The sequence below is a fragment of the Acanthochromis polyacanthus genome, chromosome 9 (genome assembly GCF_021347895.1).
Source record: "Acanthochromis polyacanthus isolate Apoly-LR-REF ecotype Palm Island chromosome 9, KAUST_Apoly_ChrSc, whole genome shotgun sequence".
Classification (NCBI taxonomy): domain Eukaryota; kingdom Metazoa; phylum Chordata; class Actinopteri; family Pomacentridae; genus Acanthochromis; species Acanthochromis polyacanthus.
In genome coordinates this window covers 19,656,379-19,674,091 of record NC_067121.1, presented here as the reverse complement: position 1 = coordinate 19,674,091, position 17,713 = coordinate 19,656,379, and the positions used below count along the sequence as shown (strand labels likewise).

At 40.2% G+C, this 17,713-nt stretch overlaps 1 protein-coding gene across 2 annotated transcripts in view; it reads right to left on the bottom strand.

Annotated features, from left to right (window-relative positions):
• Positions 1 to 987: 987 nt before the first annotated feature.
• LOC110951135 (FYVE and coiled-coil domain-containing protein 1-like) overlaps positions 988 to 17,713 on the bottom strand; it is a 28,052-nt gene continuing 11,326 nt past the window's right edge. Inside the window, exons 6-18 of one of the 2 annotated variants that reach the window (XM_022194069.2) lie at positions 16,549 to 16,692; positions 14,590 to 14,686; positions 12,053 to 14,494; positions 11,282 to 11,374; positions 10,414 to 10,532; positions 10,023 to 10,190; positions 9,723 to 9,863; positions 7,740 to 7,948; positions 7,397 to 7,538; positions 6,822 to 6,926; positions 5,482 to 5,692; positions 3,949 to 4,058; positions 988 to 3,855 (exon numbers count right to left, since the gene is read on the bottom strand). In XM_022194069.2, the coding sequence (XP_022049761.2) occupies positions 3,780 to 3,855; positions 3,949 to 4,058; positions 5,482 to 5,692; positions 6,822 to 6,926; positions 7,397 to 7,538; positions 7,740 to 7,948; positions 9,723 to 9,863; positions 10,023 to 10,190; positions 10,414 to 10,532; positions 11,282 to 11,374; positions 12,053 to 14,494; positions 14,590 to 14,686; positions 16,549 to 16,692 (4,057 nt within the window). In that variant the 3' untranslated portion in view covers positions 988 to 3,779. The remainder of the gene's footprint in view (positions 3,856 to 3,948; positions 4,059 to 5,481; positions 5,693 to 6,821; positions 6,927 to 7,396; positions 7,539 to 7,739; positions 7,949 to 9,722; positions 9,864 to 10,022; positions 10,191 to 10,413; positions 10,533 to 11,281; positions 11,375 to 12,052; positions 14,495 to 14,589; positions 14,687 to 16,548; positions 16,693 to 17,713) is intronic. The other variant, XM_022194070.2, reaches the window with a different exon arrangement.

The following is a 17,713-nucleotide window of genomic DNA, read 5'->3' as shown; positions in this document are numbered from 1 at the left end:
ATTAGAAAACCCTTGTGCTGTTATGCTAGCACATGAATAAAAGTGTGAGTTTTCATGAAAATTTCTGGGTGACCCCAAACTTTTGAACAGTAGTGTACACAGACTTGTATAACTTCTTTAACTTGTGTTTTGTTGGTAATAAAAAAAAACCCAAACAAACCCCCCCATTCCAATAAGAACGTAGTATGAAACACACTAGGAGTGTAAATCAAATGATTGTGCACGATAATGCTTTGATCTAAATGCTAAAATACAGTAGCCGCATTTTTTATTCTTTACTTTTTTTACACCAGATTTGAGCTGCTCCTTCATCTCCTTTGAGGACTGGAAAGTTGTGCACCAACAAGAGAAGAGATCAGGGTCAGTCTATGTCAATTCAGACTGAATACAGGAAATCTGTTGCTACACCATCTCAGATTTTGTTCAGAGTTGACGTATTCGTTACTTGCGATCCACTACTACATTCTCTTAAATGTTTTGGCAGAGTTTTAGGAATTTGAAAATCCTTTTCACACTCAAAAAACATCATACCTGGGAAGCCATTCTAAGGGTTCAATAACTTCCACAGCCATGAAATTTGGTGAGTGTACAGGCAAAACTGTCAAAAGATCTTTTTTTTAAAATACCATTTTGACATGTCACATTAGTGATGTGGACTCATTCCTAATTCCTACAAATACTGGTGAGAAAGGGTTTTACATATTGTTTTATGACCATCTAATTGTTGTGATATTTAATTAAAAAACAGATCATTTTGGTGCTAGGGGCAAAGCTAGGCAGTCCACTAAAGCCATCAGAACTCATGCTCTGTTAACTGTACATGTTTGTACAACATTTTACTGAATCTGCAGTTTTTGAGACATTTTTATCTGAACCAGAGCAACAAACCGAGCATGTGAGCAAAGCTGCATTGTGGTGAAAAGACTCAGTGAGAAGTGACCATCAAGAGGTGATATAGTTCACATTAAATTAACAAGAAATCACAGATTTATCACACAGTTCCTATTTATTAATCTATAATCATACACATTTTCTATTATAAATATTTAGTCTGTAAATGGTACTTCATAAAACATTGTCATTGTACAGATTAGGTCAGAGTTAAAGCTTCCCTCTGGCAAATCCAGCAGTAAACGTCTACAATCACACACTCACTACATACAAAAGAAAAGAAAAACCATTCATGAACTGACACAAAGGCTCGTGGGTTACAAGCAACAAAAAGCCCTTTGAAAAGTGCATTACACAGCAGTCATGTTGCAACATCTTTAAACAGAGACTCCCATTGGAGAACAGGAAAACAGACAAATAGATTTCCCCAATATATTTGGCAAACATCACTCTTCTTTGTCAGATATGTATAAAAAGGGTCATTAGCATTTTTCCTAGTGTCCTTCCTGTCAGTTACAAAATGGGTTTACAATGATGGAAGACATGTTGGAAAAATATGTCAATTGTTAAATAGCAAAACAGCGATTTTCAAGTCAGAATAATTAAATGGCCACTTTTAAGACACTCAAAGGATTATTGGTTGAAAAATTAGGTTAATTTCAACGTTAAATCCATGAAATAAAAGGTCCACACAGGAAAACAAAGGAAAAAAGTACAATATTTTTGGACATGGATTATTAGAAGGCTGAAATTTATACTTTTTTCTGTTTGACACACTGCAGGTTGTGCACACTTCAGGTGACAATAGAGTCACATCCCAAATATCATACTTAGAACATTACACAGCAACACCTTGAAAAAGAAAAAAAAAACACATCAGCTTCAATTGAAAAAAATCATTCTATGAATAAAAATATTATTTCTTCATCTAAAAGCTTTATGAGACCAATCACAGCTTTGCTAAATTTAATGAAAAACCACAGCGGCTGATGAGTCCAGTGAAATTCAAAAATAAAAACATATTCAAAGCACTGAAACTTACATTTCAATATGTGCTTCCTCTTTTTACCCTTCAGGGATAAAGTCGGGGAAGCCTGTGCACATTCTTAGTGTTTTCATGGATAGGAACCACGGACCCATATTATTCTCTGTAGTCAACTGCAACCATCAGAGACAATGCACTGAATTAAAGTCTGCTGACTGGAGATAAATAAAGTCGAGGTCCGTGCTGGTACGGCAGATTTAGCACAATTTCTGTTTCTTCCAATTATGCTTTGCTGTGATTGTAATGCAACAAATCCCTTTCTTCTAATTTTTAACGGCTGAAAAGGCAACAAGTATAAAAATAAGTTTACTGGGCTTGAACGTAGCAGAAAAACGTATTATTATGATGTATTTTGGAAATAAGTAAAGGCTCATTCTGCAACAGCATAACACAAAAGTCCATTCAAACACTAAGTTACACTGAATGGTTTGTTAATGGTAGAATTAAGTGAGTATGAGTTTAGTGAAAATCACTTCCCCCAATGCTTCAATGGACATGTCTTCTTTTCATTGTTTGCTTGTCAGCTGTTCCAGGGTTGCTATAGCTTTTACACAGCAGCAGATTTTACTTTAACATTGTGTATATTTTAGCATTATTTATATCATTTTTGCAATCAAGTAAGTTATCTAACCCTCTGAACCCCCAAACCTGCTGACTTTAAAGAAAAAAAAAGACAATAATAAACCATTTGCTCCTCCAAGAATTCTGTAAAATATAAAGATGAATTAAAAAAAATCTGCATTTGTTGTCACAACTGTGAAGCTATTGGTGATTCAGCAGCAACAGTCACACGGCAGACTTAATAAAAATGTCAGTAATACAGTATCTATAGTAAGTAGTGTCACCATTCTTTCCAGAATTGTAACATTGGAAAAAATGTTGTATATGCTGAGTCCATGTTTTTTTCAGTTTTTGTAAGATGAGTCATCAAAGAAGACGTTGACCATAAATCTAGCAAATTCAACTTTCGTTACTTTCCTTTATTGTGATTGAAGTGCAAGTGTGTCACATTGCACAAAAGACATTTTTGACTTCTGTCTACGTCTAACCCTGTTTCCATAGAGGCGCGTGACTTTAAATTACAGTGGAAAATGAGCTAACAGTGAGAAAAAGTGGAACAGGAACAAAGAAACTGCTTGGAGTTCAGAGGGTTAATTCACTAGTGAGCTTAATATCAAACATTCCTGTCCGGAACATTTTCTTTACTGATTTTTAGGCAATTTATTAAACTGCAATAAATATGGATATCACGATACACAGTGCCAGAAGATTTGAACCATATCAACCGCTTTAGATCCAAAATACTTCTGTCACCGTGCAGAGAGCCTCCTATTGTAACAACCGCAGTTTTACTTTAAGAGACGGGTCAAATAAAGACAAAAAGCTGAGCCTCAGAATCAATCAAAAATACAGTTTTACCTCTGTAAAGATGACACAAAAAAATCCCACAGAGGCTACATCTGGTGTGATACGTGTATGCGTACGCACAAGTTCTTCACATTCAAAAAGGTAACAACCGGCTGGTTAGTTTATAGTAACAGTGGATGCCCTAAATTTAACCTAGCTCGTATAAAAGGTAGTGCATGCTCACATTCAGTAGTGTAACGGTTTACCCTCGTTGTTTTCAGCCTTTGTTCAGCTTTTCCAGAGATAGAATTTATCAGCTGTTTAACAAGTCACAAATGAGTACAAAGCCAAGACAGCCGTTTTTAAAACAACTTTCACTGAGGTTTGCTCAACAAAGAGGACTCCAACCCATTTGTCCTGAATTGAAGCAAGAAAGAGTTTAAACATCCACGGTTTCAAGTCAGTTTTACACCTGCTTGTCCTCCTCCTGTCACGTTCAGAGGAGGTCAGTTCCATCGTAGACCACAGGCTTGTCTAGACTCAGATGATACAGCACTTTCTTTGAGATGAACCTGGTTAACAGAAAAGAGAGAGAGGGCTTTACGTCTGGTTTTGCTACGTCCTGTTTAACTTTGAGGTAAAAGCAGAGACAGTTTCTGACAGACCTGGAGAATGAGTTGTCAAAGATAAGTGTGTATTCTCCAGGATTTCTGACTTTCAGTTCCCCTTGTATTGTCTCCTTGTGGGAGTTACAGCGGGTCAGCGGGATCAAAACCTGCAGAGGCAAAGCACAGAAATCATAGTTGACATTTCCAGTTGAAACATTTGCAGAGAAATATTTTTGTATACAGATCTGAGAGAGTAACAGAATCACAGCACGAGGCAGGAATGGGGCACATTTTCAAACATTTTCTTAGATTTTAGATTGGGGCGGCTGTGGCTCAGGTGGTAGAGCGGGTCGTCCAATGATTGAATGGTTGGCGGTTCGATTCCCGCTCTCGCCTAGTCATGTGCTGCATGCCGAAGTTTCCTTGGGCAAGATTCTGAACCCTGAATTGCCTACCAGTGACTGTTCCACTGGTGTGTGAATGTATACTGACTGATGTTGCAGGTTGATTAGCAACCTGCACATTAGTGTGTGAATGTCTGGGTGAATGGGAGCAATTGTTGTAAAAGCGCTTTGAGTACTCTGATGAGTAGAAAAGCGCTATATAAGAGCAAGTCCATTTACCATTTGATTCCAGCTCTGAATCTGCTGACTGAATCTAAATCCTGATGAATCTCAGAGAATCTGCTCTGCTGAAAGGGTGCCGAACGGCCACCGCTGCTCAGTGACATTCATCACTTCCCTGTCCTGACTCCCGTTTTTCTGTAAGGGAAATAGGTGTTTGCTCTGCGTAGGGGGCTCCAGAAAAAAAAAAGAAGATTTTTTTTTTTCTACTTGATCATTCAAGAAATATCAACTAAATAATTCACAGATTATTCTGTAGGCATCCAGCATTTTACATAACCTGAAAGGGTCACACAATACAGCATAACACTGACAGCAAGCCGAGGCACAGCACTCGTTTGTCTCATGACATGATGGACTAAAGATGCATATTAAAGTACAGCATGTACATCCTTTGCATTCGTTGCAAGCACTGCATCTCACAGCTGCTTTGTGGACTTTGGAAGATTTAAACTGCATTAATTGATTTTCTTTAGGGTTCATGCAAACAAGCAAGCAAACAGTTACTTATTTACACATTCCACCAGTCCTATTCACTTTCTTTAGCTGTTTTTGGTCTCTGTCAACTCCTCAGGGAAACATCTGGCAGTTTGACTGTTACATGCTCCACCATGTTTACCAGCTAGCTGCTAACTTTACTGTGTCTTTCCAACATCACAAGAGAAGTGAAAGGAAACCAAAACTGTAACGTTTCAGCTGGACAATGCCAAAATGAGCTGAAACTACCTACAAATTACAAAGTTTTTTTTATTGCTTTGGATCATGTGGTCCATCATGTTCTGTGAACTAGTGGTATTTGTGTCCCTGAGTTAGCACTAAATGTCTATATACTTTACCAGTTTACCTTCATACCAGGCATCTGTATTGTCGGAATGAGGCCAAAGATTTGATTGAATGGCTTGAACGGCTTTCAAAACATATCATGTTTTACATCCATGTTCCCTTTGGACATGTGCTGGTGTCTCACCTTGGCCTGCTCCAGAGGAATCTCTGCACTCTCCCTGTAGACCACGCTGAAGGAGATGCTCTTTGGTTCCGAGGTAAAGGTCCAGGAGACGGTGGGACCAGGGCTGCTCATGGTGATGGGGATGGTGCTGTAACAGCTGGACTTGATGAAGAGCTCTCGGGAGCTGTCACCAAACCCTGAGATGTCGTCCACCGTGAAGTGAGCAGAGAGCCTAGCGCACAGTTAATAAGACATGACAGCTTACAATACTGTAGTGCTGCCTTTCATGTATATTTTCACTGTATATTCATTTGATATTGTTTGTTTTAAATCCTTGTTTTATTCATTCAACATTATAATGAAAGTTGGACTAATTAGGTTGCTGTATTTCTATGAAATTTAGTTTATTCTATTAGAGTTGAAAACATTTTGTCAATTGATTGACTATTTGATCAATGTTTAACGGGTACCACTTCTCAAATATAAGATTTGCTACTAATCTCTGTCTAACATTTAACTGAACTGAAGATCTTTGGGGTTTGGGCTGCTGGTTCGATGAAAAAGCAATCTGAAAAGGTTACCTTGGGATCTACGAAATTGTTCTAACATTTCTTCAGTATGTTTTCACCAAGCCATATGATGGATCCAGTTGTCAGATTAACTGCAGTTTTTCTTGCAGTTAGAAAGTAACCTTGAGCTGTTGGCCTCAAGGAGAAACGAGTGTGGTTCCAGCTCCCTTAATTCTAATGCCACACTCCACATTACTTTCATTTTCAAACTACGGACAATAATATATCTCAGGCTGCTTCAACAACAGCCACAAAATCCTTCATACATTTTTCCACATATGATGTAGTACTGCCCCAGACCTGTGAAGAGGCTCTTTAAAAATGCATAACAGAGGGCTCTAGACTGCAAGTGTGTGATGATGATTTCATAAGGTGATTGTTTACAAATGTCTCAACTTTAAAAAGAAAAAACATCACAACGAAGAAATGATGCAGTGAAGTCCTGCAGTACATTTTTCGCATTTTTGGTGCAAGGATTTAGCTTGTGGCTCAGCAGCTCTTAAGCGAGGCAGATGGCTGCTGACATGATGCCTTCAAGCTTTTTCTGTACTCAAAAAAAACAACCTACTTCAAGTTACAGCAGAAGAGGAACAGAGGCTGTGGAACTCATATGTAACATTTAGGGAAGATGTCATGCCACATGGATTAGTTCCGTGTTTCATTTCCCATTTTTTGATTTACGCTTTCACCACAAAATTCTCAAAAAATGAAAAGCCCTACTCTGTGACCTTGTAAACAACTCTGCCAGACTCCTGGTGTTCCAGAGTAACTTTCACTACATATGAAACTTACGTCAGTTCTCCAGACTTCAACAGGCAGATCTCTGCATCCTGAACCGCAGCACTGAGGTCATCAGTTTCCTCTGCTGTGAGGTCTCCTGCACTGGCACTGTTGCTCCTAATCAGAATCACAGATTTTACATTTACACATGTATTACTACATATTTAGTTTTAGATAATTGATTCATATACGAACGCAAAATGAAGACTTCCAGTACATTCTGCAAAGGTGCATATTTGTGCATGTGTAGGGCATTATGTTCATTTTATAGATAATGCATTTTAAAAAATGGTTAAAGACACAAAAAGCTTTCAAATTGAGGGAAAGTAGTTGTATATTCACATATCTTTTCTATGATCATGCTCCTGAATTTCTTTCCACAGCTGCAAAAGATTCCACAATTGTGATGTGCGTGTGATCCATGACTACACAGATTGTTCAAGAGGTTGTATGTTGCAAATAGGAAATCTGACTGTGTGTTATGTTGTTATTAATCTGCCATGCTGTGGTTTATAATTCCTGTTGTTGACTGTGTGTCAGTTTGTATATCCCCCTCAGACGGTTGTAATTGCATATGAGATACTTACAGTTGTGCTGCCCCCTGCTGTCCGTGCCCAGGAGAGCAGGCGGTGGTAAAAGAGAGGGAGTCGCTGTCGTAGACGCAGCTCACCTCCTCCTCTGTGATAATGTCAAAAACACCATCATCCAGCTTGTCGCCTTCCTCTGCTCCTGGAAAATAAACATCATCACGTCATATGTAAATTACTGCACTTTACACTCCACTCTTGCTGCACGTCCACAATTTTAAGCAAATGCGAAAACACCTTTTCACACATTCCTGCAGTGTGTGTGTGTGTGTGTGTGTGTGTGTGTGTGTGTGTGTGTGTGTGTGTGTGTGTGTGTACACGCGTGATTGAGATAATGAGTCACCTGAAACACCGGCTACAGCTCGTCCAGCCTGCAGCAAACGGCTGAACGGCGTCCCTGGTGTGCTGTGAGTCACTTCCTCCTGTGGGTGGCGTTCAACTACTGCGCTGTGCTGGTTGTAACAGTCTCTACAGCAGCGCTCTCTGTTGCCACCCTGCTGAGTGCTCACTGTGTTGCTGCAGCAGTAGTAGCAGAAGGGACGCCCACACAGTCTGGAAGAAAGGCATAATAGGATTGAGATAGACAGTACGAGTAAAAATGAGTTTGGAACATTATGGAGGAGATGAATTAGTGTATTGAAGATATGCAAAATGTGGGTACATACTGAAAATGTAAAATGTCATTTTTCATTAGACTGTAGATGAAAACAATGCATTTGGCAACGTATCAGATATTTTACCCTGAGAAAGTCAACAGTATCGACACGGAGAATGTTGTGGCACAAGTCTTTCAGTGCAAGTATAGGAGAGTCTGACTGAATTTCCCAGAGTCCAGTGAAATGAGGCTGAAAGTGATTTGCTGTAGCGTTGGATCTGTGTCTTGTTTTCATGAAAAGCATCACTATTCCATTGTTTACAGCCACTTTTCCTTTTTGGCTCTCATAACACCATAAAGTTGTCATTTCCACAGAAGAGTTATTATTATATATGAATTATGTTTGTTTCAATTCAGGGGCTGCACAGTGGTTTGGTGGTTAGCACTTCCCCAGTTCATCTCCCGGCCTTCCTGGGGTCTTTCTGCATGGAGTTTGCATGTTCTCCCTGTGCATGTGTGGGTTTTCTCTGGATACTCCGGCTTCCTCCCACAGTCCAAAAATATGTTGAGGTTAATTGGTAACTCTAAATTGTCCATCGGTGTGAATGTGAGTGTGATTGTTTGTCTGTATATGTAGCCCTGTGATAGACTGGTGACCTGTCCAGGGTGTCCCCTGTCTTCACCCTAAATCAGTGGGATAGACTCCAGCCCCCCGTGACCCTAATGAGGATTAAGCGTTGTATAGAGAATGGATAGATGGATGTTTCGGGTCAGTGTATTTTCTACAGTGAGTTTGTTTCATTCAGTTTTTATTGTTTGAAAGTAAAGTTCAGTCTTTTTATTATTATTATTTTCACTAAAATCTAGCTTTCCTTAAGGGAACAAAAATGTTCTTTTCCACATCTAGCTTTAGTTTAGTTTTGGGTAATTACAATAATCTCCATCTACAAATCAGTTTCTCAAAACAGTGCATGCAGGTCCTGATGCTTGTATGTGGAATCCAAGCATGTAACTGCAAGTTAATGTTCCAGTGATGCATCGAGTTGGAATGGATTTCTATGCTTTCATGATGAATCTTAACATTTCTCATCTTAATTTGTATTTGTCTTTTTTACAGGTGCACTTCATAAATGCTTCAAAAAAACTTAGCTTTATGTGGAGATACTGTATAGGTTGCTTTGAAAGACATCACAGGAGAGGGATATAAGGGATGGATGCACCATGTCAAAAGACCTAAGGAGTGCAGTGTTAAATATCAATATGTTTGTATCACATCATAACATTTGCTTATTTATTTGGATATATTTTTTACGATGCTGCATTTGAGTTGTAATGTAGATCACTCCGCTCACAGTACAACTGACTGCTAACAAACAGTTTAACTGACTTGACCATTGAGTTAGTTTTTAAGTCCAAATGAGAAGTGAAAGAGAAATAACATTTCTGTGGATGTCTGTGACACAGTTTCATTGACATTTGTCTCTCTTCATCTCAGTTCTGTTTATTTTTTTGGCAGTAGTCAGGAATTTATTTATTTTTTAGACATGTTTTGCATACGTGACAACAATCTGCAGTAAGTGTTGTGTTGCACAGTGTAAATTGGTGTGGTGAACGTGGAAAACGTGCTTTAGGCTTTTCAGAAAAAGCCTAGTTTAAAAGTAGCAGCACTGACAGTGCAGTTATTGGTTGTCCAAGTAATGAGTACATGTGTTAAACAGATGCTGATCAGACCTGCAGTTGTACTTGCGGAACCACCAGCTGAACTGTGTATGACAGCCTAGGCAGTAGTTGACGTCCCTCTCCGTCTCCTCATCCCGCAATTTCTGCTCAAACTCCAGAGCATCTGACTTCTGCCAAAGTGCATCTTTCTCCCTGCAGAAAGGACAAGCAAGTGTATTCGTGTAACCCTCAGGAACTTTAGGTAGCAGAAAGAACAACGTCTCACCATCTTATGTGGTGTGTGTATTTCAACCACAAGGAAAAAACAAACAAAAAGGAGTAAAACTTTGGAAACACAAAGAATGTTTATACCTGATGAGTTCCACAAGCCTTTCCTCCAAATTGATTTTGGTACGGTAAAGATCATCAAGTTCAGCAGCTGTCTTAAGATCAAAGCTCTGTTTGTCTTGTGTGACTCTCCGCAGATTTTCAGCCATCTCCTGACAGGCCTGCTGAGCCACAGCTAGGGCCTCCTCAGACCTGCAGATATTGCATGCATAAGCTGATTCAGGAGACGCCCAAAATACACAAAGACTCTCAGCTAGCTTTGATTGGTTTCAGGCAGATGTATTTTGGACTACATTTTGAAAAACAACAAGAACACAAAAGCCAGAATTCTGATCTAAACATTCAAGATTAAAAAGGTTTCATCACAGAGCTTTAATTTGGTCCAGAATGTGTGATTATGAATACAGAATCTCACCTTGATAAATTCCCTTTCAGATGGATTATCTCGTCTTCTTTCTGCTGGATGAGATTTTCAGACTCTGCCATCTGGATGTTTTTCTCCTCAATCTGTTGGCAATGTCTCTGATTTCCAGCCTGCAATCAGTACGGCAAAGCAAGACATTATTTCTGGTTCCTTGTGAAATATGCTTGCGACCATAACATTTTGATTACTTCAATTGCCAATATACACAATGGAACTTGAATTTATGTGTTCATTTATCACTTCCAGATGCAAAAAAAAAAATGCAGACAGAAGTGCACATAGTCTACGTGCAGTTTTTCACAGCATCATTCTCAGTGCTCCAGTTAACGAGTTTCATTTCCTTGTCCAAAGCCATTTTCTGTACACCACAGTCATGTACTGTCACCACATCAAGTTGTTGACCACAATTTAAACCTTCTTACAACATTTCAGCAACACTGGTTTCGTGTAGCTTTTGTGACAGAAATACAGGAAGTCCTTCAATGATTTGCAATGTGATACCATTTTCTACGAAGCGATTCCAAATGTGCTAGAACTCTAAAACAAAAATACTTCACACAAGCATTCAAACCCTGGCAGTCAGTATTTTCATGGGCAGAAATTACTATTGAGTTTGTAGATGTTCAACAGTTTGAGACATCGAGACACTAAAATTCTCACTGCAGAACTGCTCAAGCTCAGTCCGGGTACACATGGACCTGGAGTGGAACTTGGCCACTCTAGTAGAATATCTGTTGTTTTAATTCACCCTTTTTAGCATGAAGAACACATGCCTAATGATCAAACAGCCCAATTTTGCTCTCATGAGGCCTTGAAATTTTTAGTAGGGTTAAGTCTATGCAGCATGTTATCCTCTCACCTCTTGCTGTCTGAGTTTGCTCTCCAGGCCTACTACTTTGTCCTGCTCAGTCACCAGCTGCATTTTCACTTCCTGTAACTCCTGATTGACGGTCTGGATAAGAACAGAAACCACAAGTTCACCACACTGGCGACTAAAACCACGATTGAAATCCAGACATTACAGTAGATTTGTTAATAAGCATCGACAACACAAACAGAGCAGAACATAAAAACTGTGTACATGCACCAAAGTTACCAAGTTCAGTAATTCATGAACTCATCTAGCTGCTTATGTTTAAAGTATGGCTGAATTTAGCAACTGAAGAGCTGCTTCCTGACTTTTGTGTTTTGTGTGTGTCTGATTCTGCAGCACACTGACACACTTTTTCTCATGATCAATGTGTCTGAATTTTACCAAGATTTCTGTGGTAAGGACCTATTTAGACTTCTTGATGCTACTTAATGTTAGCATCAATTGCAGTGGGGTTTCAGAAGATGTTATTTTAAACAAGACAATTCATCTGTTGTCTTGTTTCTTAAGCTTTCATTAACTGAAGACTTTGCCCTGCACATACACACTTGTAAAGAGCTGAATAAAAACCTGTATTTCCACATACATGGAAAAGAAGCCAACACTCTCTGAGTGATATCAAGCTGTGGAAATCAGGCTTGCGAGCTGACAGGAAGCAGACTTCTTGTTGATATAATGTTTCAGAAAAATGCTGAGGGTAGGAAGACAACTGCAATATGCTGAAGTACATGTAGACACACCAAAGTATTTATGTCTGACCTGGAGTTGGCTTTCATGGCACATGGCTTGGCTGGTGAGCTGGAACCGGAGTGCCTGCACCTCCTCCTGTCTAGCCTCCTGCACGGCTTCAGCCTCCTGTTGGACCTTGCTCAGCTCTTTCTGCAGTTTCTGCTTGGACTCCAACAGACTCTCATCATTATGGAGCTGAGTGTGGAGTTCCTGGTTTTCCTGACGGAGCTGCTCCACGCAGGTATTCAGCCTCTCTGCCTCCTGAGTGGCCTCCTCCTCCAGCTCCTGCAGCCTTGTGGACAGGCTCTCCCAGCGCAGACGAGCCTCCTCATTCTCAGCAGTCAGCATGCAAACATGCACGCCAAGTTCTGCAGTCTCAGTGTTAGCTCTGTGAAGGGCCTCCCTTGACTCATTGTTCTCCAGACACAGGGCTTCGTAGCGCATTTTCAGTTTGTCAAGCTCCTCTCTGGAGGCTGTCACCTCTGCAGCCAGGCCTGCTCGAGCCTGTGCCTCTCCATCACGCTCACGGATGAGAGCCTCCTCACGCTCCCGAGATCGAAGAATCTCATCCACGTGCCGGCGGTTCAGCTCCTCTACCTGGCCCTTCAGTTGTTCTGCTAGGACACGGAGGTCCTCTCTGGAGGCCTCGGTCACCTCCTGCAATGCCTGAACTTTCATCCTCTCTTCATTACCAGCCAGGAGCTGAGCCCTGAGCTCCACCACCTCTTCCCGGAGCCTGGTTACCTCCCTTAAGTTGAGCTCCAGTTGAGCCTCAGCTATAACCAGTCTGAATGGGGCCTCTTTGGTTTCCTCTGAAGAACTCTGATGTTCATCGTGAAGCTTCTGCATTTTTTCGTTGCTCTCTGCAGCTCCTTTTTCATCGTGCTGTTCTCCAGCCCTGCGCTCCAGCTCTTCGGCTCGAGACTGCAGAAGGCCACATTTTACAGTCTGGTCTCTAAGCTTAGTTTCAGTTTCCTGGATCTTTTCAAGTAACTCTGCTTGGCTTCTTTGGGACACTGTGAGGTTCTTGTCCAACTTCTCAGCTTTGGCAGTGAGTAGGTCCAGTTCCTGCTGTGTTGTAGCTAACTGTTTTTTCAATGAGGACTGAACATCTAAAAGCTCCTTATTCTCATGCTCTACTTTCTTTAACTGTGCATCTGATTCTTCCTTTTGGACAATCATCTTCTGGACACTCTCCTCCAAATGCAGGTTTTCATCTAAAAGCTTCTTTTCTCGGTCTTCCACACTCATCTCTGTAGCCCCTATTCTACTTTTGAAGTGTTCCTCAGAGGCCCTCAAAGAAGCTAGCTGGTCTAACAAAGTGGCCCTGCTCTCAGTCAGCTCTGTAATGCTTGCTTCACTCCTTCTAGTCGTTTGTAATAACTTAGTGTTTATTTCCTTGAGATTGCTGCACTGGGCTTTGTAGTCCTCAATGTTTGCTGTTCCATCGCAGGAAGAGACTTCATCATCATTAGGTTGAAAGCTCAGAGTTTCTTTCTCTACGTTTAGTTTTTCTAACTGCTCCTCTAAGTGTTTGATTCTTTCTGAACTAGCAGCTAGTTCTTCATCTCTGTTTTTTAGAGTTTTTCTGAAATCCAAGGTCAGGCTGTCGAGTTCCTCACTGTGGCTACTACTCATACTGCATCTGTGCTCTACCTCCTCTCTTTCTTCCTGCAGTCTTTTCCTCAGTTCCTCTGCCTGTCGTTCCCTGCACTCCAGTGAGGCTTGTAGATCCTGAAGCTGAGCTCTCAAGTTCCCAGTCTCCTTCTCTTTTAAAGTCAGTGCCCCCTGAATTCGACCGACTGCACTTTGGAGCTCCTCCAATCGTGTGATTGCCTCCTCTCGCTCATCATGGGCTCCAGCTTTGACTTCGGCTAACTTCTCCTCACTGTTCCTTAGCTCTTCTTCCCTGAGTTTTAGTTCCTGTGACAGGCGTTCAGCATGCCTGGCTCTGTCCTCAGCCTCTCTCTTTGCCTCCAGTCTATCCTCCTCCGCAGTCTTAAGTTTATCCAGGAGTTCCTGAATCTTCCAGGCTGAGTCGCAGTAGCTTGCGGTTTGTTGTCCCTTTTCTTTAAGAGCCTCATCCAACTTAGAAAGAAGCTCCATATTTTTGTTCTCAGCAGCTGTGAGCCTGTCTTGCAATTCACTGCTTATTGATTCCCTACAGGTCTGATGGTGATTTATTCTCTCCTCATTACCTGTTTCTTGGTTACTTTGTGATGTTGTAGATGCAGGATTGCTAGACTTTTGAGCTGATAACTGGCCTTGAAGGTCTTTGACAACACCTTTTAGTTCGGCAGCCTCTTTGCCTAACTCCTGGACCTGTAATAAAAGCTGCTGCTGTCTGAGCTCTGACTGGTCAAGCTCAATGCGGAGATTATCTAAATTGCTGCTGGAAGAAGTTTCCCCCAGTTCTCCCAGTTTACCAAGGAGACTGTGACTCAAGTCTGGGACTGGGAGACACTCTTGTACCTGGGCAGTGCACAGAGAAAGACAGCACTGGTTAGATCATGCAAAAAGTCACATTTAACTAAACTGTTGTGAAAGTTTATCGATGCATATTGTACCTGTGAATGTGAATAGCTGCTAACCAGGCTGTTGATACTGGAACAGCGACTAGGAGGCTTCCACAGGTACGCTGATGAGCCAGGTCCTAATGTTCGTCTTTGACATAATGAAATACTGAATATTAGGGTCACATAAACCAGGACAACAAGAACTCACAGAAATTAACAGGAAGAATACTTCAGTTAGACGATTTACGTTCCACAAATAAAACACTTTAAACAAACCGCCATTTCTTTAGAATTTCTAAGCAAGTTTCCCAGCAGGAACCGCATAATTTGGCAATAGTTACAGGGAAACAGAGACCCTGTACCACACCAAGTCATGACTTACTCAGAAAGAAGCAAGAAGGAAGCAAGAACTTATGCAATACTAAAGAACAGTGATGTTTAAATGCGGTTTATGACTTCCAGACTGACTTCCTTAACTAGTAAAGCTGATGAGAATTGAATTTGAACTGAAATATTCATTTACGTGTAGCTATTTTACTAAGAAGCAACCACAGAGTCTCTTGCAATCCAGTTGTTCTGACATTACATCTACTTCAGTGATGCTAATATTGTTTTTGTTGATACTGTCAAAAAGGTTTAGTTTAATATGTTTTGGCACTATGCAAAAGGCTCAGAGAAGATATTTAAAAAGAATACTATGTAGTTGACCATTAACTATGACCTCAGTAATAGAAATATAACTAATTACACAGAACCTTGCGTGTAATTTATAACTGCACAGAAAGACCAATTTCACCTGTTTGTGTGTTCAACTGACATGCTAAGCAAATACTATCACTTTGTGAAAACAAGGTTAGGCTACTAATTTAAAAAATTAATCAAAAATGAACCAACTGAGCCAGTATTTCTCCAGTGAGCACCAAATGCAACAGATTTATTAAGAACTTCTCCAAGAATTACAAAGGCATGTCACAGTGTAAAAAAAGGCTATGAGACCCAAAAGACAATGTTTGAAAAATTGACGTGATTGTATTTCTTCAAATGACTCACTTGTAATCAACTTTTTAAATCTGCTAAAAGAAGGGTAGAGTTTTGTCGGCTGACATTCAGACTCAAGGTTTAAAGATACTGCAACAATGTATTAAATAAGCTTGATATACTGCACTGGGTCATTCTTCTTCAGCAGACTTCACATGAAACTGAGAAACTTTGAGTAAGCCTCTTGCTCGAAGCCACTCAGACATTAAATATTTCATCACTGTTACTGCTATGAAACGGTTTCCCTTTAGTCACTATGAACGTGAGAAAAACATGACAAAACTATGTGTGTGTGTGTGCATTGCATCCAAATCATTTCAGGCTACTTGTGAGAAATGACAAGCACAGCAAACTGGCCCTGAGGCCCTTGCAACTAAGAAACGACATAAAGTACGGGGGTTTACTGTCTCATACAACAGTCTTGAAAAGATATAGTTTTAAATCATTCTTTTACATTTTGAATCAGTATTTTTTCAATTATAGCTTCATAAATGAAAACAATTTAGCAACCTCTTTTATCAAACTATGAATAAATTGATGACAAAAAGTGATGAGGCCAGGGAGGATTTCTCTGTGTGTAAGTAGAGTGTGCAACAGTTTCACAAAGGTGCTGATAGGAGAAACAATAATTAACAGTCATACACTGTCAGCACAAGCTCTCTCCCACACACATTTATGTACACTTGACCAAAAAAACAGAAGACCTGTGAATGTGCAGGGTGATAAGATAATTAAGTGTTACCTCTGGTTGTGAAATATTCCAGTTCCTCCTTATCAGAATGTGGTTTAGGTCTACTTCTACTCCATTTAATAATCTTTTGCTGATAATTTCCACCCCCAAAGCGGAAGAATTTATATTTTCCAGAATTTTCTTCATCAACACATTCAGAATCAAGTTTTGTTTTTCTCCAGCAAAAGAACAAAAGCTGACAGTTGTTGAAGTGTAAACAGACAATTGTAGGCATTGGTTACCTTGCAAATGTTGGCCAATCTGCATCGAGGTCGTAACCTCTCGCCGCCACATCAAATTGGATCTGGTTGAGCTCATAAAGATGGTTAATTATGTCAGCAGTGAGGTGAGACTTCAGGAACGGACTCCGGGCATAATACCAGTCACTGTATTGGAATAACACAAACACACAAAAACAAAACACAATACTGTGAAGGACACAAGTTTCTTTTTATCTGACAAAATACTATTCATTCCGCTTGTAAAGCAAACAGGAAGATTAAAATGATACTGTGTTGAAAGGAAGTAAAAACTTAAAATGATTACATGCAAGGAAATTGAAGTGTGGTCACAGCAGTAAAACATAATTACTGTTTAATTCTAGTCATTTCTTCTTTGTTATACTCTAAAGCTACCTTCGACAAAAAACAGCACTTCCTCATATCTTGAAATAAAAGGCAAACATGGAGGACATTCTGCATTAGCGCGACAAGAGCAGAAATTAGAAATAAAGGACCGGCTCCAATATGACACTATCCCAAATTTAGACCTGCATCTCTGTATTACTGAGGTGATTTGATCATGGACTACCTGAGAATTTCTGGTGGGTATTACCTGTGAACTACACTGAGACGTAAGGTGTGTTCAGATGCACAAAATCACAAAGGATACATGAAGTGAGTAGGAAGTTGTCATTTTAACAAATACCCCTAACTGTGCTCCTGCCAAGAGTTAAAGTGCAGTGTAAAACAGATAGCGTGGCTCTGTTCAATGTTAACAAGTTCTCAAAAACAGTACTTGGAATATCCCGACCCAAAGAAGTGAAAGACTGGATCAGTGCTGATCAATGCATTTTTTAAAATTAATTGGTGTCGGCACAAATCTAAGCCCCGATCCTTTATTTACATCTGTTGTCACACAAGTGTGTGAAAGGCAGAGCACAATTTGTGGCAGGGCGCTGAGGACGCAAATATTTAACAGTTTTCCTAATCAATAATTGGCAGCGTTCTCAATAAATAAAACAAATAGCACAGCAGATATTTGTCCTGTGGTGATATTCTTGTTCTAGTCAAGCACAAAGGTAGTTTTGTTACATAGGGCCCTGCTGTAGAGAAACACTGTCCTCGCAGAAACACCATTGCCTCAAACACATGAACTCTGGTTAGAGGCCATTAACCCTCACAGGAG